Source organism: Pelophylax lessonae (assembly GCF_965119305.1).
Source record: "Pelophylax lessonae genome assembly, chromosome: 1".
NCBI lineage: Eukaryota > Metazoa > Chordata > Amphibia > Anura > Ranidae > Pelophylax > Pelophylax lessonae.
The window spans coordinates 297386722-297412151 of record NC_138768.1 but is presented as its reverse complement, the minus strand read 5'-3'; the positions used below and the strand labels follow the sequence as shown (position 1 = coordinate 297412151).

The 25430-nt window shown below is 47.2% G+C and overlaps 1 protein-coding gene across 5 annotated transcripts in view; it reads right to left on the bottom strand.

The window, feature by feature from the left end:
- GIT2 (GIT ArfGAP 2) overlaps positions 1–25430 on the bottom strand; it is a 226043-nt gene that overhangs the window by 175871 nt on the left and 24742 nt on the right. For all 5 annotated transcript variants that reach the window (XM_082252665.1, XM_082252661.1, XM_082252662.1 and 2 more), the window contains exons 2-3: positions 4234–4367; positions 615–727 (exon numbers count right to left, since the gene is read on the bottom strand). In XM_082252665.1, coding sequence (XP_082108791.1) covers positions 615–727; positions 4234–4367 — 247 coding nt within the window. The remainder of the gene's footprint in view (positions 1–614; positions 728–4233; positions 4368–25430) is intronic.

Genomic DNA, 25430 nt, shown 5'->3' with positions numbered 1-25430 from the left:
AATTCAGCAGTTTGGTCACAATGCATGGTAAGACAGCAAGAGAAATGGAAGGGTAAGTGCCTTCATTTTTTACTATCCTGGGGCTTAAAGAGGAACTTTAGTCTTCTCTGTATTGGCTTTTGCACCCTTTCTTCCTCTGGTTCCCCAATATGGCGCATTTGCAGAGGTGCCAAAAGACTGTCAGGCCATCAGGTCTTTCCAGAGCCCAGTGGCACATCTGTGCACTGGCAGGTGATTTGCCATGCATGCACAAAGACAGAAATGGTTTGGGACTTCCCTAAATGCCATCTTTGCACACGTGTGGGAAATACTGTGCATGCGCAGACAGGGCTGGCCATGCATGCTCAGTTGTGCCACAGAGCTCACTCGGAAACCTGAAGCCCTTCCACAAATAAATTGCATTAATTTAAAAAATACATTTATGTCCAATTGTAACATAAGGAGGAGGCCAGGCAACATTACACACACTTTAGGATTAAGGTCTGAAGGACTCAGACTGTGGCTATCCTCTACAAGATGTTTTGACATCTCTATAAAACAAACAACTCAGCCACACTACTTATAGAAACAATCATTACTTATGTTCAAAATGAATGAAAAAGGACTCAACTTACTGAAGTTTATCTTGGGGATTGGCTTTACGCTTTCCACTCATTATAGATGCCGGGTCAAGCAAAGAATGTTCCCAGATTGAATTTGCTCCATTGCTGTACAATGTCTGGACCATCTAAGCATCAAAATAGCAAGTGTTGAGGTATAACACTTTGTATCGTTGCCAACAAACAGTCCTAAGGCCCCATCATTTTCAGTTGGATTTTGCAATAATCTCATGTTTTTAAGAGCATGCAAACACACCCACCTGAACCGGTCACTATTGCTATTGTTCCCCAATGAAGGCCAAAAGTGTCACAATAAGCCAGAAACCAAACTTTTTTCCTCATTACAATACCACTAAAATTTTGCAAAGCTTAATGCTTATGTCTCTGAAGCTTTTGACAGACTGCAAGAACAACTAAAAGTGGTTGTAAAGGCAGAAGTTTTTTTATCTCATTGCATTCTATGCATCAAGTAAAAAAAAAACCTTGTGTGCAGCAGCCCCCCTAATACTTACCTGAGCCCCTTCTAGATCCAGCGATATTGCAGCAGTGTCTTGGGTGCCCGGGACACCCTTCCTCATTGGCTGAAAAAGCAGCGCGGCGCCATTGAGTCAGTCATCCAATGAGAAGAGAGGGCAGGGCCAGATCGCTGCTCCGTGTCTGAATGGACACAGGGAGCTGTGACTCGGCTCAGGTGCCCCCATAGCAAGCTGCTTGCTATATGGGTACTCATCAGGAGGGAGGGGCCAGGATCACCGAAGAGGGACTCAAAAAGAAGAGGAGGACCCAGGCTGCTCTATGCAAAACCACTTCACAGAGCAGATAAATATGAAAGGTTTTTTTTATAGAAAAAAAAAAAACAAAAACAAAAACAAGACTTTACAATTCCTTTAACCACCTCCCACCCGGGCCATTGTAAATATACGGCCGGGTGGGAGTCTCCTCCTGATTGGACGTTCCGGAACCCGCGGTGGCGCGATCTCGATGTGCCTGTGTCCCTAGGACACAGAGCAACAAGCCTCGGCAGGAGGGCCCTGTGATTGGCCCTCCTGATCACATGACGGCTGTGTCCAATCACAGCCGTCATGTAATGTCAATACAGCCGTTGTAACGGCTTCGATCTCTTCTCCTCCTGACAGATCCTGTCAGTGAGGAGAAGAGCAGAGGATCGATACTGCAGCCGGGGTGATCAGTGAGTATTTCTAATTACTCACTGATCACAGGGGGGGTCTGTGCTGGTAATCAGATGATTGATTACCAGTGCAGCCCTGGGGGGAGGGGGTGCCACTAGAGCCACCAGGGATGCCCACCCATGACCACCAGGGATGCCCACCATGGCCACCAGGGATGGCAAACAGGGCTCAGAGAGCCTGCCAGTGGTGCCCCCCTATTAGTGCTGCCCACCAATGCCATCTATCAGTGCTGCCCACCAGTGCCCGTTATTGCCATCTATCAGTGCCGCCCACCAGTGCCCATTATTGCCCACCAGTGCTGCCTATCAGTGCCGCCTATCAGTGCCGCCGATCAGTGCCCATCAGTGCCGCCTATCAGTGCCCATCAGTGCCGCCTATCAGTGCCCATCAGTGCCGCCTATCAGTGCCCATCAGTGCCGCCTATCAGTGCCCATCAGTGCCGCCTATCAGTGCCCATCAGTGCCGCCTATCAGTGCCCATCAGCGCCGCCTATCAGTGCCCATCAGTGCCGCCTATCAGTGCCCACCAATGCTGCATATCAGTGCTATCTATCAGTGCCACATATCAGTGCCCATCAGTGCTACCTATCAGTGCCCATCAGTGCTGCATATCAGTGCCACCCCATCAGTGCCACCCCATCAGTGCCACCCCATCAGTGCCACCCCATCAGTGCCACCCCATCAGTGCCACCCCATCAGTGCCACCCCATCAGTGCCTGTCAGTGCGGCGTAATCAGTGCTCATCAGTGCAGGAAAAAAACATATCTATTTTTTTTTTTTCAAACTTTTCGGTCTTTTTTTTTATTTGTGCACCAAAAAAGAAAAAACCTGGCGGTGATCAAATACCACCAAAAGAAAGCTCTATTTGTGGGGGAAAAATGACACAAATTTGGTTTAGGTACAGTGTTGCATGACCGCGCAAATGTCATTCAAAATGCAACAGCTCTAAAAGCTGAAAATTGGTCTGGGAAGGAAGGGGGTTTAAGTGCCCAGTATTGAGGTGGTTAAAGAGGAGCTTCAGCCAGATTCTAAAAAATTAAGAGTCAGCAGCTACAAAAACCATAGCTGCTGACTTTTAAAAAACAGACAATTACTAGTTCAGGGATCCAGCGTTGCCTTTACCCAGGCTGGTTCTTCGCCGGTCTTCAGGTTCCCAGCACCAGCAGGTCAACTGTGGGAAGCCGGCTGTTATTCACTACGGCTTCAAGGCCAACTTCCCATTGTGCCTGCGTAAGCCGCGCTGCCCCCTATGAGTGGTTCCGCAGCCTCCTAGGACAGGGGGAGGGTAGGGGGCCTGAAGTGGGAGTGGGTACCTGCCAAAACTAGGTAACTGCTGCCCCCCCCACCAACAAATAAATAAATCAAAATATGGTAGAGGAGGGGTAAAGTTCTTGCACATGTAAACATAAGCTAGTTACCAAGAGTCCACTGAGACTGACCAGTAAACCTCTAAAAGCCCAAAGCAGAACAGAAGAGTTCAGTGCGCAGTTTGAACAAGATTTTGAATAAACCTTGTGTGCATGCATGGGAGTTTCTTTAAGGCAATGCAAGTCTGCTATAATGTGCAAAAATGCTAAGCATATTTTACTGCAACAAATGCTGCCAGACAGGAGAAAGATGAGAGTTTAGAGTGTAATGTAAATATCACTGGTCTATATCCCATATTCATGTAAGCCTAACCAGTTCAGCTACATATGTCCAAAGAGTGATAGGTTGAGCACAAGTTACAAATGGCTTTTGTAAGGCATTTTATTCTATACTCACCCAGGTTTGCTATCCCATGTCCCTTGCTGGCATTGTTCCTAAACGCTGGGAATTGGTAATCCAGTACTACAGATTTGGCCTCGATGGCCAGTCCCTTACGCAGACTTCAACACTTAGGATCCAGGAGACGGACCAGAGGGCACCCTTTCGTTGGATAGCAAATAGGTAATGTCCATGTCAAACAGGCAGATTTTATTTTTTAGCTTATTTTAAATGCCATCGATCAAAGGGGGAGAGATGAGGGGTGTGTGTGATTTAGGGGAAGAATAGCCTGGAGTGACTAGGCAATTAAAGCTCCAACATAGTCTGAAACTAAAAATAGACATACATGAATCAAAATTCTGGTGGTTGAGCAGGGAGCGGACAAATTTCGTTCCAATTATGGGCAACTCTAGTTGTACAGAAGTCGATCTATTGACTGATGTTGGAAAATTTCCACACAATCAGCACTGCTGGGCTGCTGGCTATAGCTGGCTGCCCTGATCAGTGTATTCTGACGGCGGGGAAGTCTCCCTGCTGTAAGAATACACAGGTTCAGTGGGTGTGTTTCCCCCATCAACATCAAGTATGTGGATTGAAGAATCAGTCCATTTTTTTATTGTTCAACCTGTTCGTTAAACAAAAAAAATGGACTAATGTATGGGCTGCCTAAATACGGAGCGTTGAATATCAAGCTATTACCTGCAGAAGGGTTGGGGGCCATGGGGTGTGCTTAAGATGCCTCACTTGTGAGATGTGCCGTCCCAGGCTTCTATGTACACTGCAGCATTCATCACATATCAAGACACCTCTGTTAATAGACGCCCAGCGAGGATCTACAAATAAAAAAAATGAATACAAATACAATAATTTAAAAAGTGTTTCTAGGTAATTATAACATACAATCCAATACGTAAACTTAAAAGAAAAAAAAATAAATTACGAACAATCATATAAACTATGCAAACAGAAGTGAGATGGAAGCAATCCAGCAGGTAAACAGTCAATAGGTCGCTTCCACAGATCCAGACCCTGCATGATTCTGCACCCCCTGCCATATTTCCCAGGCTCCGTTGCTCTACCAGTAGGTCTGGGACCTGCGTGGTGGGTGTCGCCGGGTAGTGGGAAGGAAGACAAGCTGTCCATTTACTCTTACTCCCCTGGTTAAAAAGAATCCAGCAACCACGTGTATCACCTCACATAAGGGTTCGGCTGTCACTTTCCCTTTCACGATCTGTGCACTATTGCCTCACTAAAGAGAATCACTCACAAAAATTGCTGGTCAACCCCCCCATATGATGGTAATAAAGTTTATTGAAAAAAAAGTAAAAGAATTCAAGTGACACCCAAGCAACCCACCCCCCCAAAAAATGTAGGTCTCCTCTGTCCCACATACACACAAACAAACATACGAAAACTGTGCTCGATTTACACATAAGGCTACATTCACACCTGAGCGTAGCGTTTTAGCGCGTTTTTACCGCGATTTTAACCGCGATTTTTGTGCAGGCGTTTTTAGATTGAATAGAGACCAATGGAAAACGCCTGTGATCTGCCCAAAAAGAAGCTTATGTACTTTTTTGAGCGTTGGGCGTTTTGCTCACAGCGTCAAAACGCTCAGATGTGAACAGGGGCCATTGAAATTAATAGGATTTGTCTTGTTGGGCATTTTGAGAGCTGATCCTAGAGCAGAAAAAAAACTCCCCAAAAACGCCTACATGTGAACGGAGCTTTATGTATAACTGCACATGCAGAGTGACAGCAATAATTCTAGAGCCATTATTCACAGGTAACTATAAACCAACGGCCTTGTCAGGGCTTTTAACCACTTAAGCCCCGGAAGATTTTACCCCCTTCCTGACCAGGGGGTATTTTGCGATTCGGCACTGCGTGACTTTAACGGACAATTGCGCGGTCGTGCGACGCTGTATCTAAACGAATTTGGCGTCCTTTTTTTTCCCACAAACAGAGCTTTCTTTTGGTGGTATTTGATCACCTGTGCGATTTTTTGATCACGCGCTATAAACAAAAAAAGAGCGTCAATTTTGCAAAAATAGCATAACATTTTTTTATATGAAATTCCCCCCCCAAAAAAAATGTAAAAATCAAATTTTTTTAACATTTTCGGCCAATTTGTTTTATGCTACCTATGTTTGGTAAAAAAAAAAAAAAAAAAAAAAAAAAAATCGCAAAAAGCGTATTTTGATTGGTTTGCGCAAAAGTTATCGCGTTTACTAACAAAAGGGAAAGATTTTTGTCATTTTTGTTGTTTTTTTTTTTAAAGCGTAATGGTGGCGATCTGCGATTTTTTTGCGGTACTGCGACATTGTGGCGGACAGATCGGACCCTTGACTGACATTTTTGACACTTTTGGGGTTACCAGTGACATTTCTACAGTAATCAGTGCTATACATATGCACTGTTACTGTAAAAATACACTGGCAGTGAAGGGGTTAACTTTTTTTGAAAGGGAGGGGCTATGTGTGTCCCTAGGGGCGTGCTTTCTACTGCGATTGGCTGTGGCTTCAGATGTATGAAGAGTGATCAACGGTTCTACATAGTAGAACCGTATGATCATCCTTCATACACAGGGGAGAATGACAGGCAGCTTGTTTACACAAGCCGCCTGACTTTCTCCCTCTCCCCCGCCGATCGCAGAGTGACCGGCGGACATCGGGTTCGCCGGTCACACGCGCGGGGGGGGGGGGGGGGGGGTCCGTGACCACGCGGGGGCGGGCGCTCGCTCCCTAGACCCTCACAAGCTAGTGACGTAGCCCTACGTCACTTTGCCTGTGAGGGGCTGACTGCCGACGTAGATCGGCGTTAGGCAGTCGGCAAGTGGTTAAAGCATTGCCTATGGACAATATTGTGTGCTGAAGTCTGCCACCATTTCAGGATCATGCAAGATTGTGCTTAACATGTTGGGCAACCTCATCTTTTAGTGAAACAAGTGATTAATAATATGTGACCCCTGATGAGGTCAAAAAAAGGCGCTGGATGGGATCTGCAAGACACGTCACTTCTTCCATCTTTGGAATGCAGGTGGAACGCAAACCGGCATCCCTGCTTTTTTAAACAAGCTTTTACTGATCGTCAACACTGTAAGTGTAATCTTTTAGGCTACATTCACACCTGAGCGTAGCGTTTTCGCGTTTTTTACCGCGATTTTTGTACAGGCGTTTTTAGATTGAATAGAGACCGATGGAAAACGCCTGTAATCTACCCAAAAAGAAGCTCATGTACTTTTTTGAGCGTTGGGCGTTTTGCTCACAGCGTCAAAATGCTCAGATGTGAACAGGGGCCATTGAAATGAATAGGATTCGTCTTGTTGGGCGTTTTGGGAGCTGATCCTAGAGCAGAAAAACTCCCCAAAAACGCCCCAAAACGCCTACATGTGAACGGAGCCTAAAGCGTGTAATTCAATAAACCTTTAGTACTGCACTTTGTTTTTCATTCCCGTTTTCCTGTGTGAGATCGAATCTGGAATCATGAGGGTTTAATAATATTGGTGGCTGATGGAAGTAGGCTTCCTAGCTTGGCTTAAGGACCATTGAGAGTGGCATCCCTATATTCCAAACTTGCTTTTTGTGACTACTTGTGATGGAGGTCATATAGGTCTCATGAGTGGGTGTGCCTAAATGTCGGTGAAAGGACAAACTTTCACATATTGGGTGGGGAATTTATAAGATTTTATTTACACTAGGTTGGAGACACCTGGTGGCTGTTTATGGACATTGCACTTTTTTGTGTTATTCCATTGAGTTGCTTTGACTGGTCGATGTTTATTGCAATTGTCTATGCACTTTAATAATTTGTTTAATCTTCACTAATTTTAACATTTAGGGAGCCCTTAATATTCTTACAGCTTCATCTTTTCCATTTTTACAAAACTGGGCAATAACTATATTTTTGTTAAGATCTTACCGTAAAATCTTTTTCTCTGAAGTCCATTGACAGATGCAGCCTCCATATTCATTAGCTGAATGGGTTATGCTAAATATAAATGTACACGCCCACGGGGCCATCCCCACAGGCATAACCCACACACCTCTGCTCAGCAAACCAGTTTAGTTGTAAGCGATGAAGAAACAAACATCTCCATATCAGAGGGGCGGGTGCTGCGTCTGTCAATGGACTTCAGAGAAAAAGATTTTACGGTAAGATCTTACAAAAATCATGTTTTCTCGATCATCCATTGACAGACGCAGCCTCCATCTTCATTAGCTGAATGGGATGTCCCAAAGCAGTGTAGGCATTAGGGGTGGGAAGAACGCAACCAGAAAATAACGTAAATTCCAAGGCTAAAAACTTAGCCCACTGGGTAACATTGAGCTCAACCAAACAACAGGAGCTCACCCAGGTTAAAAAAAAACATTCTCTTACGAAACAGGAGCATGCAAAACCTTGCGGCCAAAATAGGCTTTCGAAGATGCCAACAAATCCACCTTGTAGAATTTTGTAAAGGTGTGCACAGACGACCAAGTCGCTGCCTTACAAACTTGTACAACTGAGGCCTGATGGCAAAAACCCCAAGAGACACTCAGCACTCTAGCAGAATGCACCTTCACAGGGAAAGGAGGAAGCTAACCCTTGAGTGAATAAGCCTGAACAACCGTTTGCCTGATCCACCTCGAAATGGTCGGAGCAGACGCAGCCAAACCTCTGCGAGGACCGTCCGTAAGGACAAAGAGAGAGTCTGATTTTCTAAAGGACTCAGTAACCGTCAGATAAACTCTTATCGCCCGAACCACATTCAAAGAGTGCAAGGTAAATTCTTTGGGATGCTTAGGCTTAGGACATAAGGAAGGCAACACAATGTCTTCATTAAGATGAAAATCCGACACCACCTTAGGAAGAAAAGACAGACTAGGTTGGAGGACCACTTTATCCCTGTGGATCACAAAATAAGGTGGACAGGACAGTGGCGCCAACTCAGAAATTCTGCGAGCAGAAGTAATAAACACTAGAAAGGCAACCTTCTGCGACAAGGAAGGCAGAGAAATCTCCCTAATATTCTCAAAAGGAGGCTTTTGAAGAACAGACAAAACCAGATTGAGATCCCACAGAGGCAACGGGGATCTCATCGGAGGAGTCAGATGATGCATCCCTTGAACAAAAGTGCGAATCAAGCTATTAGTAGCCATCGGACGTTGGAAGTAAATGGCCAAGGCCGACACCTGACCTTTGATAGTGCCCAACGTCAAGTGCTGCTCAACCCCTTTTTGCAAAAAGGCCAAAACCCTAGCTATAGAAAACAAGCAAGGGTGCAGCTGCAGCGATTCACACTATGAAATCTTCCTAGATGTCGACTTCCTGGCCTTCAAAGGGGTAGGAATCACTGAGTCAGAAAGACCTCTATCCTTCAATATCTTGCTTTCAACAGCCAAGCCGTTAAAGCCAGCGACCGTAAAGCAGGATGGAAGATCGGTCCCTGAGACAGCAGATCTTCCAGTTGAGGAAGTCGCCATGAAGGATCCACAACCATTCTTACCAAGTCTGCGTACCAAGACCGCTGAGGCTAACAAAAAATGAAACAAAATCTCAGGGGAGTTTGAGATCTCTCTTATCCCCATACCCCACTTCAGATATAGTCTATCATCTGGAAGCTGGTACCTTGCATTATTTGACTACTTATAGGCTCTCAACAATCTATACATAGGTGGATAATACACCATTCTTTTGGTCTTTTGTTGGCACATCCCGATCCCGAATCCCTCCCCTTTGTGGAGGGAACCGGGAACCGGGCTCCGAGGTGCTCACCGAAAACCATAAAGCCCCCTCAGCCTTTATAACTAATTTTATATTGAATGCTTTTGTTTTATTGTAAGACTCATTGAAATTGACATCCATCAGCCTTCCTTTCCCAACCCCCCCCCCTTTTTTCCCCTCCCCTTTTTCCTTCCGGTTTCCTTTTTTTCCCCCCTCCTTTCCTTTTGGTTTGTCTTTTCCCCCCCGTTTGTCTTTTTTCTTAATTTTCAGTCTGTACCCTTTACCTGGGTCAATCACCATGGACGTTCTAGGGACAGCGTGGACAGGATTCATGACGGGTATCCATAACTCCTGCTTAACAGGTAGAAAGATTGAGGAAGACTCCAAACATTTTTATAACAAAATCTTTGGCCTGCTTAAACGCAAGTCTAATTTATACTGGCACTTAGAATATTTTAAATATTATATTGATCAGGAAATCTGCCCTATAGGTCTACGGGTACAGATTTTTCCCACTATCAGGGAACCTACGGCAACCCTGAAACAAGAGTGGGAAAAGTGTCTAACCCAATGTAGTTCAGACCTTATGAAAGTGCTAAGAAAGCAATATTTAGACGACATGACTGTATTGGACAAAGAAATTGAGAACCTAAAAGAAAAGTAAAAACATATTTTGGAGCTTCTTTCGTTTCCTGCCAAATGGAAAGAAATAAGAGACAAAATTGAAAATTTAAACAAAGACATAATTTCTAAGAAACAAAACAAATTCATTAAAGATCAATTAGCCTTCTCCGAAGGCTATGCATATAAATGGTGAGGAAGATCTGTGGGAAGAAGGGGTCCCCCCCGTTCCCACAATCTTCCTCAAACCTACGAATATACAGAATCAGATTCCTCTGTCTCTTCGGTCTCTTCGTTACATAGTCAGTCCAGACCTACAGGCCAATTCAACCAAGGGACTTCTAGGAAACGGTCTCATCCTGGAATTTCACCTAACGACCCTAAAGGCAAAAAAGCCAGCAAAAAACCCAAAACCAATGCCACGTTACACAACACTATCCCCAAGGCACTTAACACTATAGCCAGCACATCCCGCACTCCTACACTAGCTGACGATGGTTTTTTAGACCCAGCTCTACTCGAACACCGAAAGTCCCAGGGCAACCTGGACATGTACTTTCCCAAAACCCAAGCACCCATCCCACCACCTCCAAACACCCCCTCCCCCACGAACCCACAGGTCTAAACATTATTAATCTCACCAATCATCCCCTCACCCAGGACGAAACCTCAGTCCTCTATTTAGGCCTGGGCTTCTGTCCTTTCGATTCCATCAACGTTATGGATACCATTAAGAACCTATATTTATTTTCGAGAAATTTGACCTACAAGTTTATTTTTGATAAAGACAGACAAAATCTTCATCTAAAAAACGAATTGACCCAACGGACGAAACATTTCTCAATGGCTGAATTTAGAGCCTTACGCGACCTCATGTTGCTCTATGATGAAAGTAATGACCCTGATGAATCCACCTCGACTTCCCCTCCCTCCACGGTTGCCAGTCCCATGGAACTTGCTGTCTCCAAACGGGCCTTCAAACCTCCATCAACACAATTCCCCGACCTTATGACGTGTCCTACTATTTGGTCTTTCCTACATTATTCCATTGCAGACCTCAAAAAGACCAATTGGGAAAACCCCAGCTCCAATCTTACCCCTGAGCAAAATTTAGCCCTTAAGAGACTACAAAAAAAGACAGGACATAGTGATCAAGCCCTCCGACAAGGGGGGCAACATCGTTATTATGTCCCATATACAGTATCAAACAATGTGTTTAGATGTTCTGACCAACGAAGATTGGTATCAAAAAATTTCCCCTACGGAGGTACAGGGCTTCCGTGAGGAATACAATTGTATTATCCTTGATGCGTGGCAAAGAGGTCTTATTGACAAAGACACCTACCAGTTTCTATTTACTAAGTTTCCTCGAACATCGACCTTTTATACACTTCCCAAGACACACAAATGCCTCTCCTCCCCCCCAGGTAAACCTATCGTTTCTGGCATAGGGTCCCTCACGGACAGTGCCAGCAAATATGTCGATTCACATCTTGCTCCCCATGTCCACGCCCTGCCCTCCTATATCAAAGACATCACAGATCTTCTCAAACATATAGAAGGGGTTCAGCTCCCCCAAGACGCCCTACTCGTTGCGGTTGACGTGGAGGCTTTGTACTCCAGCATCCCACACGAGCGGGGCATCAAGGTAATTAGCGAATTCCTGATGGAACAGGATAGAACAACATGGAGGCTAAACACCTTCATCCTTACCCTTCTTCGATTTATTCTTAACCGTAATTATTTTACATTTATGGAGGATATGTTTTTACAGAGACAGGGCGTGGCCATGGGGACCACATGTGCACCGTCATATGCGAATCTCTACCTGGGGGGCTGGGAGAGGTTTATTTTTGCTAATGATAACTATGCAGATTATCTGCTATTTGTGCCCTTTTGGTACAGATATATAGACGATCTGCTCCTGGCTTGGACAGGCCCTATTGAGATGCTACATGCATTTTTGGAAAAGTTAAATAGAAATGATTGGAATCTACGTTTTACATATGCATGTCATAGCTCTCAAATCACTTTTTTGGATCTCACCATCTTAAAATCTGAGGATGGCACTATTTTTACGGATTTGTACCGGAAACCATCTGCAGGTAATACTTTATTACGTGCATCCAGTGCACATCCTCAACCACTAATACAAAGTATTCCTTTCGCTCAATATTTACGCCTAAGGCGAAATTGTACGAGGGATGATGATTTCCATACACAAGCCAATGCCCTTCGGGAGCGCCTCCTCCAAAGAGGCTACTCCCACACTATACTTAGGAAGGCCTTCAACAAGGCCCGAGCCAGGAGCAGATCGTCTTTACTGCACCCATCTAGACAACCTGATACACCTCAAACAGTTAAACTGATTACCAAATATTCAGCTCCTCATCAACAACTACGTTCAGTGATTACCCGTCACTGGCACTTACTTACTGACCATCATATTCTAAGGAACTACGTTAGGGACACCCCAGAACTGGTCTTGAGAAGGGCTACCTCACTTCGTGACCAGCTGGTCCACAGCCACTATACCACTGTCAGACCTCGTTCCATAGGCACTAGGGGCACCTTCCCTTGTCGGGACTGCCCCCGCTGCCCCTGGATACTAGAGGGTTCAACATACGGACTCCCTAATGGGGAACTGTGGACACCTCGTAGCCACAGTGAATGTGGGACAAGAGATGTCATCTATTTAATGATCTGCCAGTGTAGTTCTTACTATGTTGGCAAAACGAGACGAGAACTGCGCCAGAGAATAGGAGACCACTTGTATTATTCCTCTGGGGGTAAATTGACAGCAGTTGGGCGCCACATTGGCCTATATCACAGATGGGCAATTGGGATCAAAAATTGCTCCAACGTGAAACCCAGTGGATTGAAAGGTTGAATGCCACCACCCCCCCTGGCTTGAATGAAATTGTTTCATATAAGCCCTTTCTCTAAAATATCAACGGTTTTAGGGACCAGACTGAATTTCCCACCCTTTTCATCTTTCTCTCCCCTATTTTTGTCTTCCCTCCACCTTTTTCCCACTGTTGTCAAAAATATATATGTATTTATTGTGCATATACATTTTTCCCCTCCCCTTTTTTCGTTGTTTGTTCACTGTTCTCTGATGGATGTCTAAACACTTTATGTGTTTTGTTTTTTCAATGAGTCCTTATACACATTTGTCTTAATTATGCACATTGTTACAATGTCAATTTCCAATATCGATACCCCGGTATTTGGATTAATTCAAATGTTAATGCATGTTATATTCACATTTATATATGTTTATATCCATATGATCTTGTTATACTGTGGGCTGTACTGTTTTAAAAACTTGTTTATGGCTTTTGATATTTCCTGTTGTCGCCTGGATGTGGGGCCCTGGGGATACCGCGGCTGGATCCGGTCTCTCCGGCGGGTATGTGTTCCCCCTTGCCAGCGGACTTCCGCTGGTCCCGCCGGATATCCGGCGGAGTTCGATTGCGCCTTCGCGCATGCGCACTTAGGAGGGACTGGGCGCGTGACTCGAGACGCCGCGTTTGCGGCGTCATGACGTCACAGACGCTTGGAGACACATAAGAGGCAGACGCGGCCATTATGTCGGCGTCTTATGCACCATGCGGAGAGGACGATTGTGAGGCAGCCCACCAGGTAACACAACTTATTGACATCACCTACGCTACCTCTACCCCCTTACTGTGGGACATCCCACTTATCCTTGGGTTATCTGTCTCTCTACAGGACTATTTCCCTTCTTATGAAGCATTTGGGATATTATGACAACTAATGGACTACCATATGGCTATTTGGGCTGACAAAGAATAGGCTAACTTTAGGGGTCACTCCCGGTTGGACTTCGTCCAGGGGGCCCCCCCAGGCCTTTCTTTTGACCAGACTCTTAAGTTGGACATTAAACTACCCCTCATATCCCACGGTTATCAAGTCCTCACACCCTCTCCGCCTGGTTGTAACCTATGTGATATCCTTGAAAAGGTGATTACTATCATATTTCAATATGAGTGGTCAATGTATATTCTGTCTTCCGCCCTGCTTCCTTTCCTATTCTCTTCCCTGCTTCTACCCCACCCATACCTCTTCTTCCCATCCCCTTTCCCTTCCCCTCTTTTCCTCCTCGGCTCTCCCCCCTTTTCCCATCCCTCCCCTTCCTTCTCCTACTTTTCCCCTTCACTATCCGTTTCTTTTCACTAATTTCCTTTCCTCCTCCCCCTTTTTCCTTTATCCTCCCAGGTTCCTTTCCTTTCTATCCTTTTCTTTTTCTCCCTCCCTCCTCCTTTTTCTCCCCTCCCCCTTTTCCTCTTTCTATACATTGATACAACTTAGAGCAATATTGAATTTATGAATTTATAAATTCTTATATTTTCATATAATAACATTAAGGTCTCCCATACTCGCCGATGAGACTTTGTGATGATCCTGCCGCCCCCATCGGCCAATCCTGCCCTATGGTGACCGCAGGTAATTTGGATATTTCTCCCCACTTCACTATGGGCTTCCATAGCTCGATGTTTATGTGAATATCTGTATTAATTATGCTGTGACTCATTCAATCTTGTTCTATTTCATAGAAATGTTTTTAATTCATTACGGTTTCTCCTGAAGAAGCGGCTTAGTCCGCGAAACATGTAGAGAACCAATCGCGGAGACATCCCGACTACTCTCCACAGTTTAATACTGTGTCAAATGAATCTTAGTCAATTTTGATTGTATATTGATCTGGTTTTTGTGTTCTTTTCACCATGTATGTCTGTGCAATAACCTTTTTATGAAATAAAGACTATTTTTATTTATATGTGATGTTGAATTACAATCTATAGATACCGGTACCCATAAATCCAGTCAACAATTCCCATCCCCTTTCCCTCACCCCATTGAGTACCTCTTAAATTGGGGAGTTTGAGGTCTCTCTTATCCCCATACCCCACTTCAGATATAAACAAAATCTCAGGATGCACTCAGGCTTCTGCCCACTTGGAGGTCTGTTCCTCTGTTCTCCTTCACTAGTTGGTTTGACTTTGGAGACGACCTTCCCAGGGTAAGTTTGCCTCCCTTACACGGAGGCCCTGGGAATAGCGCGTTCTCTACTTTATTGTAATTTAAACCATCGGCTCACCTTTTTATATTTTTTCATACTGTCCGCTTCTGATTCCCCGCACTTTTGTGTTGTAATGACAAACCTGTTTCATGTATCTGCATATTTGCTTGTTGCCTGTATTGTATTCTTTAAATAAAAAATGTAAAAAAAAAAAAGAAGACCGCCGAGGCCAGTCTGGTGCCACCAGAACAGAACGCCTTCCACCGCCACCCGGCGAAGAAACCTCGGCAGGACGACGAGCGGAGGGAAGGCATAAATCAGGCGATACTGGCTCCAAGGAGCCACCAGAGCGTCTGTGGCGTCATCCATAGGATCCTGAGACCTGGCCACAAACCGCTGGACTTTCCTGTTGAGGCGAGATGCAAACAGATCCACCTCCGGTGTCCCCCCACCGGGCACACAGGAGGTTAAAAACCTTCGGATGAAGGGACCATTCCCCTTGATCCAACACCTGACGACCCAGGTAATCTGCTTGCCAATTCTCCACATCCGGAATGTTGACTGCGGAGAGAGCCAGAACATTTGCCTCCGCTCAAACCAGCATCTTGGCCACCTCCTTGGCCACCGGGACACTCTTGGTGCCCCCTTGATGATTGATGTTAGCCACAGCCGTGGCATTGTCCGACTCTATCCGAACCGGAGAACCACGTAGCCGACTTGTCCAATGGAACAAGCAAAGCTTGATAGCCCTCAGCTCCAGAATATTGATCGGCAAGGAGGACTCTTCTGTCGCCCAATTCCCCTGGTCAAAGAGCTTCCCCAGCACTCCACCCCAGCCGGACAGGCTAGCATCTGTGGAGACTACAGTCCAGAACAGCAGCAGGAAGGACTTGTCCTGACACAGAGCAGGATAATGGATCTATCAGGATAGGATCGACTTTGTGAGATGACTCAAACAAATCTTCTGGTCCAATGACCAAGGATCCCTGTTCCATTTTGACAGAATCGTTTTCTGCAGAGGCCTCCGGTTTCCATCAGCAACCTGATGGTCCTGTGCAACTTCTGAAGCTTTCCAAGGGGAGAAAGATCCTCGCTAGAGCGGAGTCGAGAGTCAGCCCCAGATAGGTGACGCGTACAGATGGCGTCAAAGCAGATTTCTTAAAATTGATCATCAACCCGAATGATGGGCCAGGACCTGGGTAAAACCTCTGGGAGCGGAGGCGAGACCAAAGGGTAACGCCACAAATTTAAAGTGCTCCTCTGCCCCCGCAAAGCGGAGGAATCGCTGATGTCCCTAGAATATGGGGTAGTGGAGATACGCATCCTTGATATCGATGGAGGCCAAGAAATCCCGGATTCAAGGCCACCACCACTGACCGAATGGACTCCATTTGAAACTTCTGCACACGCACAAAGAGGTTCAGAGCCTTGAGATCCAGGATTGGAAGCACCTTGCCCTCCTTTCTGGTCACCGTGAACAGGTTTGAATAGAAACCATGACAGGATTTCTGCGGAGGAACCAGCACGATCACTCAGAGCCAGGAGGTCCTGCACAGCTTCCCAAAGATCTGGAGACAGGTGAAGATTCGACTGAAAAAAACCTGTCCCCTGGCCGGGACCAAAATTCGATTTTGTACCCGGAACAAATCAGTTTGCGAACCCATTTGTCTTGAACGAAGGAAGTCCAGGGTTCCTGAAAAAGGAGCGGACATCCCCCCACCCAGGAACGGGTGAGGGTGCCCCTTCATGCTAAAAAGGACTTGTCCGCAGCACCAGACTGACTGGTCTTGGACTTGCCATAGTGCTTCTTAGCCCCTCCAGGAGCTCTGAATGGCTAACCTTTTTCTTGCGCCCCAGGGGCAAGAAAAAAAAACGTCTATGAGCAGTAAAGGAAGGACTCCGCTTAGCATGAGGTGTTTTACCTTTGGAGGATTGAGGAAGAAGCGTACTCTTCCCGCCAGTCAGACCCTTGATCAACTCATCCAGCGAGTCGCCAAACGCTCTCCCAGAAAAGGGAGATCCGTCAGGGCAAGCTGACCAGCTCTTCAGCCAAACCATGTGCTGCAGGGCAATCCCCACAGCCGAAACTCTGGCCACCAGGGGAGCCGCATCCAGGGACACAGGAACACCAGGGCCTGGACCATGTGGTCCAAAAGTTTCTATCAGTTCTCTGGGAACCACGTCAGGGTCCAAGTTCCCCTTCAGAACCTTAATCCATTCTGTAACTGTCTGCAATACCATAACAGACACAAAAACTGGTTTTAGAATAGAACCCGCCAACACGTGAAGATGGCGGGAAAGGGATTCCATCCGCCTGCCCACCGGATCTGTGAAAACCGGGGAATCTTCCACGGGCACAACAGTAGATTTGTTCAACCTGGAAACAGGGTGATCCACCTTTTGTGGCACTGTACAACAGTTGGAGACTGTATCAGCAAAAGGATACCAGTGTTTAAACAGTTTCGGCACCACCAACAAGCGATTAACGCGCCACCATTGGTCATTCACAATATCATGAAAAGGCCACCCGCGTCCCTGCCGGAGTGGGCTCATAATGGAGAAGGCAGCAGCCGTTTCCGGCTAGTAACCTTTTTCATGATAAAATCAACTTTTGTTGCCAGGCTTTCCAGAGCTGCTGAAATCGCGGCCAGTGACTGCAATCCCGACTATCCGGGAGTCGCACAGAGTGGGTCTGAGGGTGAAATCACAGTCTGGGACTCCATAATTAAAATACAAAAAACGGAGTATTGTCACTTTAAGAAGCGTCGATCGCGGTTCCCATCGTCGATCGCCACAGTCTGCAGAGTCAGAGTCCCCCTTTATTGTACACTAACAGCAGAGTGTGTAAGGATATGCCTGCAAAGACCCCAGTACTGTAACACCTCCAGGGAGAACCCTCTCGAACGGCATCTGCAGCATGGAGAAGAGACACAGGAAGAAATCTCGGCCTGCCGCAGGAAGAAGCATCACAGGAAGTGACCTCGGCCTGGATGTAAAAGGTCATGCTGCCAGTGCAGTAATGCAAATAAAAAACACAAAAAAGGAGCGCACCGACCTAGCACATTATCCTCAATATTGGCTTTATTGTTAAAACAAAAATGGCTACTCACAAACACAGGTGAAAATCAATCATATCGAACTCAAGAACTTGAGTATCAGGAGTAGTCCATACGATTGTCCATTGTCCTATTTGGATGACGGCTGACGTGTTTCGAGGCATACGCCTCTTCCTCCGAGCCCCTGAGCCCCCCTGTTAGCGTGAGGAGGGACATCAGCCCCCGAAGAGGAGGAGCATCTGTGCCCACCAGTGCCACCTATCAGTGCCCCATCATCATTGCTGCCTATCAGTGCAGCCTATCAGGGCCGCCTCATCAATGCACATTAATGAAGGAGAAAAATTACCTGTTTGCAAAATTTTATAACAAACTATACAAACTTTTTTTTTTTCTAAATTTTCGGTCTTTTTTTGTTTCTTCACCAAAAAATAAAAACCACAGTAGTGATTAAATACCACCAAAAGAAAGCACTATTTGTTTGAAAAAAATAATAAAAATTTAATTTGGGTACAGTGTTGTGTTGCATGACCGCCCAATTGTCATTCAAAGTGCGACAGCGCTGAAAGCGGAGAATTGGCCTGAGCAGGAAGGGGGTTTAAGTGCCCAGTAGGCAAGTGGTTAAATCATACTTTTTAAAGATCAACTGTCATCTTTGTCCGGCAGGGGCTCCACCTCTTACCCGCTCTGTTGACTCACCGACAGTCCCATTCATTTTAATGGGACGGCTGGTGATGCGGCAGTGACACAACAAAGTGAGGGTTGTGGCAGCAGCAGGTGAATGGATGCCCAAGAACAGGCGCTGCCATGATGTATCTGAAATGATGGGTGCTCTTCAAATGTAAGTACTCATTCATGCTGGTATTTAGAATCTTTAATATTCGCAAACAAAACAAAGGTTTCCTATTTAGAATAAGAAGCTGTCAGGTTAGTAAAACAGCGATATCAGAACCAATCATACAGTTTGTAATTTACATAGATTTGCAAAACAATGGGATAAAGGAATATTCCTGAACTTTGAATGCATCAATGCAGTGCATGTTATTTCAGCTTGCAGAGCTTGGATTCACCAAAAATGTAAATACTGCAGACTATACAGCCTCATGCTATTTAGGGTCCTTTCACACGGCCGCTCCGCTGCGGGACTTTTTTTTTTTTTTTTTTTCACGGAGCGGATATCATCCCATCCGTTTGCAGATGATATGCGGACATAATGTAAGTATATGGCACTGCGGATGTCAGCGGATGACACCGCTGACATCCGAATTTCCTTCCTTTCCATTTTTTACACGGATGAAAAAATAGGGTTCTGTTCCATTTGAAAAAACGGAACAGAACTGAAAGGAGGAAAATCGGATGTCAGTGGATGGTATTCCACTGACATCCGCAGTGCCATTCACTTACATTATGTCCGCAAATCATCAGCAAAAAAATAGGATGATTTGCGGACACACGGAGCGGCCGTGTGAAAGGACCCATACCTAAGCTCCATTTCACGCTGAATAAACTAAATTATTAATGCATCCTAAATAGAAGTCTATCTTCAGACAGATTTTTACTCCAAAAGCATTTTATTACAATAAATTTGATAAAATCAAAATCTGATTTTTTTTTTTTTTTTAAATCATTGATTTATATCCACCCTGGTTTCCAGCGACAGGGAATGACTGCTCTGGCTGCAGTGAGAAGGTGTCTAAGACCATTTTTTTTCATGGATTTAGGGGTCCAGGGATCATGGACAGGAGGGCCACTCCCGAGTGATGTGTGAATAGAAGTGTTCATAAATGTACAGTACAGATCAAAAATGTATTGCCAGAACAACCATACAGGGGTGCAGTCCCACCAGATGTGGAGCATATGAACTTTCGAAGCATGGCATTACCAACGGGTATATCATGGGTAAAGTGATGAAGAACCAAAGGGCACCTATACCATCTGGTTACCAGTTTAAAGCCTTTTTCTTGAGTTTTCATGGCCAGTGACACTTTATGGGTCTGAAAGGGAGAAAGTCTGTTGGAGATCTTTTTCCCAAGTTCGCGTGTACGAAGGAAGGTATGGGTGAGCCACCTCCAACAGAATAGAGTACAGAAGGGAAATCTACCTTTAGCCACTTGCCTACCGCTCACTGAGCTGGTACTGCAGCAAAGTGGCTCGTTATCGTCCAGCAATGTAGACCTACGTCACTGGAAAACGCCCCCTCTCACTCTCTCCCGCTTTATTCAGACACAGTGGGAGTCGGGCCAGGGGAGGAGAGGCGGTGATCACCGCCGCTCTTCCTCGATCGTCTGGGATCGAGTGTGGAAATCCGCCCACTTGTGTAAACAAAGCGGGCGGATCACCTCTGTGACAGACAGTGACAGATTACAGGATTCAGCATAGCTGAACCTGCGATCTGTATCTGTGTCACACAATCCCCTCCCCCCACACAAGTCAGTAAGCATGAGGAAAATATTTAACCCCTTCATCACCAATAAAGTTAACCCCTTCCCTGCCAGTGTCATTATTACAGTAACAGTGCATATTTATAGCACTGATTACTGTAGTAATGTCACTGGTACCCCCAAAAGTTTCAAAAATGTCAGTTAGGGGTCCGATCTGTCCGCCGCAATGTCAAAGCCCGCAAAAAAGAATAAAAATTGCAGATCGCCGCCATTACTAGTAAGAAAAAAGATAAACAATAAAAATAACAAATCTTTCCCATAGTTCGTAAACGCGATAACTTTTGCGCAAACCAATCAAAATACGCTTATTATTTTTTTTACCAAAAATATGTAGCAGAAAACAAATTGGCCTAAAATGTTAAAAAATTTAGATTTTTAAATTTTTGGGGGGGGGAATGTAAAAACGGAATTTTTGTAAAATCTTACCTGTAAAATTCCTTTCTCTGAGTCCTCCGACAGTCGCCGCCTCTTCATATTCGTCACATATGGGGGTATTAGACTTTGCTCCGAAGGAGTAGCTAGGCAACAGAATATGTTAATAAAGCTTTTAACATATACAACATATCCCACCCTCAAGGGGTGGTCCCCTCAGTCAATACCCTCCTACTTCCTGCAACCATATCTCAGTTTTAGTGGAATAGCAGTAGAGTATACAACCAAACCCCAAAAGAGGGGCGGGGGCGGCGACTGTCGGAGGACTCAGAGAAAGGAATTTTACAGGTAAGATTTTACAAAAATTCCGTTTTCTCTTACGTCCTCCGACAGTCGCCGCCTCTTCATATTCGTCACATATGGGGACGTCCCAAAGCAGTGCAAACATGAGGGGCGGGAAACACATCCGCGCCGAAAGGCAACGCAGTTTCCACATCAAGAAAGGAACCTTACCAAAGGAAGGAAACCAGCTGGGCAACAGCAAAAAACAAGTGCTCAACAGGAGCAACAACCCAGGAAAAGGCAAAAACCAGGGGATACAAAACTTATCCCAACAGCCAGGAGTCCCCAACAAGGGACCCTAGGGAACAGCCGCACTAAGAACCTTGCGGCCAAAGGAAGCATCCGCCGATGCCCGAACATCTACTTTGTAGAATTTTGTGAAAGTGTGCACGGTCGACCAAGTCGCCGCCTTACACACCTGGGCTACAGAAGCCCCATGACGACAGGCCCAAGACGTACTCAGAGATCTAGTAGAGTGCGCCTTCACAGGCACAGGGGGAACCTTCCCCTGCAAGGCATAGGCCTGTTCAATGGTCTGTCTGATCCATTTAGCGATGGTAGAGGCCGAAGCCGCCATGCCCTTCCGAGGACCCTCTGGAAGAACAAACAAGGAGTCCGTTTTACGAAAAGACTCAGTCGATCGAAGGTAAACCCCGATCGCCCGAACAACATCCAAAGAGTGCAATCTCACCTCCTGTGGATGTTTAGGCTTCGTGCACAACGAAGGCAAGACAATGTCCTCATTAAGATGGAATTCCGAAACACGTTTCGGAAGAAAGGAAGGATTAGGTCGCAAGACCACCTTATCCAAATGAATAACCAAGTACGGAGACTTGCAGGACAAAGCCGCCAGTTCCGACACTCTGCGAGCCGAAGTGATCGCCACCAAAAAGGCGACCTTTTTGGATAACATAGACAACGAGATCTCCCTGATCTGTTCAAAAGGAGCACGTTGTAACACAGATAGCACGAGATTCAAGTCCAAAGGGGGCAGAGGATCCCTCCTAGGAGGAACCAGATGCCGCACACCCTGAATAAAGGTGCCAACCAAAAGGTTGGATGTCACGGGACGTTGAAACAGAACGGCCAGAGCAGACACCTGACCCTTTATCGTAGCCAGCGCCAAGCGCTGATCAACACCCGCTTGAAGGAAAGACAGCACACGGGACACCGAGTACGTGCGGGGTGAAAACCCCCTGGACTCACACCAGGCAAAATAGGCCTTCCAAGTACGGTAGTAAACCTTCCCAGAGGAAGACTTCCTCGCGTTGATTAAAGTATGAACGACCTCCGGAGAGAGACCCCTCTCCTTCAGGACCTCGGTTTCAACAGCCAGGCCGTCAAGCCAGCGACTGTAAAGCAGGATGGTATATCGGTCCTTGAGACAGTAGATCGTCTCGAAGAGGCAGACGCCACGGGGCGTCGACCGCCAGATTCACGAGGTCTGCGTACCAGGACCGGCGAGGCCAGTCCGGTGCCACAAGAATCACCGTGTTGCGTTCCGATTGAAACCTGCGAAGGAACCTGGACAGCAACTGGATCGGTGGAAACGCATACATCAGTCTGTACTGATGCCACGGGGCCACTAACGCGTCCGACGCGTCTGCCCGAGGGTCGCGCGTCCGTGCCACGAACCTCCTCACCTTGTTGTTGAGACGTGACGCGAACAGGTCCACATCTGGAAGACCCCACTTCGCGCACAACATCTGGAAGACAGCCGGGTGGAGAGACCATTCCCCCTGATCCAGGGTCTGGCGACTCAGATAGTCCGCCTGCCCAGTTCTCCACCCCCGGAATGTGAACCGCCGTTATCGCCGGGACATGAGTCTCGGCACAAGACAGAATGTCGGCCACTTCCCGAGCCGCTCGGGCACTCCTGGTGCCCCCTTGGTGGTTGATGTAGGCCACCGCCGTGGCATTGTCCGTCTGCACCCGAACCGGGCAGCCCTGCAGCCGGTCCGTCCAGCGACGAAGACAGAGACTTATCGCACGCAATTCCAGAATGTTGATCGGAAGGGAGGACTCCCCCTCCGACCAAGTTCCCTGGGCGGACAGAACGCCCAGAACACCACCCCAGCCCGACAGGCTGGCATCCGTGGTGATTACCGTCCACGAGGTAGGACGAAACGACTTGCCCCCGGACACCATCGGGGACTGGAGCCACCACAGAAGGTCTTTTCTGGTGCGATGACACAACGAGATCTGAAGATCCAGAGATTGAGGTCGCCCGTCCCACTTGGACAGGATCTCCGCTTGGAGACCCCTCGTGTGAAACTGGGCGAAGGGAATCGCCTCGAAGGCCGAGACCATCAATCCCAGACATCTCATGCACGTCCGTAGAGACGATTGCGGAACGTCCCGGAGGGACCTGACTTCCTCCTGAAGAGTTCTGAGTTTGTCTTCCGGCAGGAAGACCTTCGCCTGCACCGAGTCCAAAATCATTCCCAGGTAGGGAAGACGAACAGACGGACTCAGTGCCGACTTTGGAAAATTTATCGTCCAACCAAACTCCTGCAGAGTTTGCATCGTGACAGACAGGTCCTGCTCCAGACCCTGGCTGGTCGCAGACCGAACCAGAATGTCGTCCAGATACCCCAGGACAGAAATGCCCTGGGCCCTCAATAATGCCAGAACCGGTGCAAGCACCTTGGTGAAGACCCGCGGAGCCGAGGCGAGGCCAAAAGGCAACGCCACGAACTGGTAGTGATCCTCCGCAATGGCAAATCGAAGGTACCTCTGGTGACCCTCGAAGATGGGGATGTGAAGATACGCATCCTTCAAATCGATGGAGGCCATGAATTCCCCCGGAACCAGGGCAGCCACCACCGACCGCAGGGATTCCATGCAGAACTTGCGAACCCGCACAGAGCAGTTCAGAGCCTTCAAGTCCAGAATCGGACGAACCCTGCCCTCCTTCCTGGGCACGGTGAACAGGTTTGAATAAAACCCCCGAAATCTGTCCCGATGAGGCACCGGAACCACCACTCCCTGAGCCCTCAGGTCCTGCACCGCCAGGTGTAGGTCCCGCAGGCGCTCCGGAGACAGTTGAAGATTTGAAGGAAAAAATCTGCTCTCCCGCCGAGAGAGAAACTCGATCTTGTAACCAGACCGAACGATTTCCTGAACCCATCTGTCCCGCACACGGGCCAACCAGGGCTGAAGAAAACCGAGCAAGCGTCCCCCCACCCCAAAACTGGGTGAGGGCGCCCCTTCAGGCCGAACTGTTATGGGCTGCAGGTCCGGATTGGCCGGACTTCTGCTTACCAGACCAGGGCTTCTTCTGAGAGCCTTGACCTTTGAACGGCTTGCCCTTGTAGTGCGGCCGAAAGGCACGAAAAGACCCCTGAGGGGGCCGAAAATTAGCATGCTTCTTCCCAGAAGCCCCCTTAGCCTTGGGGAAATGAGGTAAGAGAGTGCTCTTACCCCCGGTGATTCCCTTAATCAACACATCCAGGGACTCCCCAAAAAGGCGAGACCCATCATAAGGCAGATTGGCTAAGGTCTTACGCGAAGATTGGTCCACCGACCAACATTTTAACCAAACCAGGCGGCGAGACAACACCGCCACACTGTGCACCCGTGCAGCCAACGGAATCAGGTCCAGGTCCGCATCACACAGATACATGACACCCTGGTGGATCTGATCCACCATATCCAGGGTCGCCGGCGAGGCCGAGTCGGCCACCAAGACGCGCCTAAGCATCTGCGTCCAACTTGCGATCGCCTGGGCCGCCATGAGAGAAGCAAACAGAGCTTTAAGCATAGAACCCGTAACAGAATACGTATGACGGGCCAGAGACTCCAGTCTCCTATCTGTGGCATCACGGAAAATGGGTGAACCCTCTGCAGGAATCGCAGTGGCCTTGTTCAAAACCGCAATCGCATGATCCACTGGTGGAGGCACGCACCACCTTTCATCAGTGGCAGGTGAAAAAGGATAACGCAGCTTGAATCTACTTGGTACCGCAAAAGGTTTGCGCAGATCGCGCCATTGATCCTTAACAGCGCGCTGAAAATCAGCATTGCAGGGGAAAACCTGTGGCGTCCTGCGTTTCCTCTGCGTCCCATAAGCCGCCAAGGCAGCGGGGGGACACACTTCGTCCTGCAAACGCAGCGTTTGCTTAATAGAAGCAATCAACTCATCCATGATTGCAAGCTCTTCAGGCGAGCCAGGGGGAGAATTATCAACCCCCTCAACTTCAGCCTCCACCTCAGACCCCACTAGATCAAGAGAGGAGCGGGACCCCGATAGGGAAGCCCCTGCTAGAACAGCCCCATCACCTTCACCCTCAGAATCAGAGGAGAGCACAACTC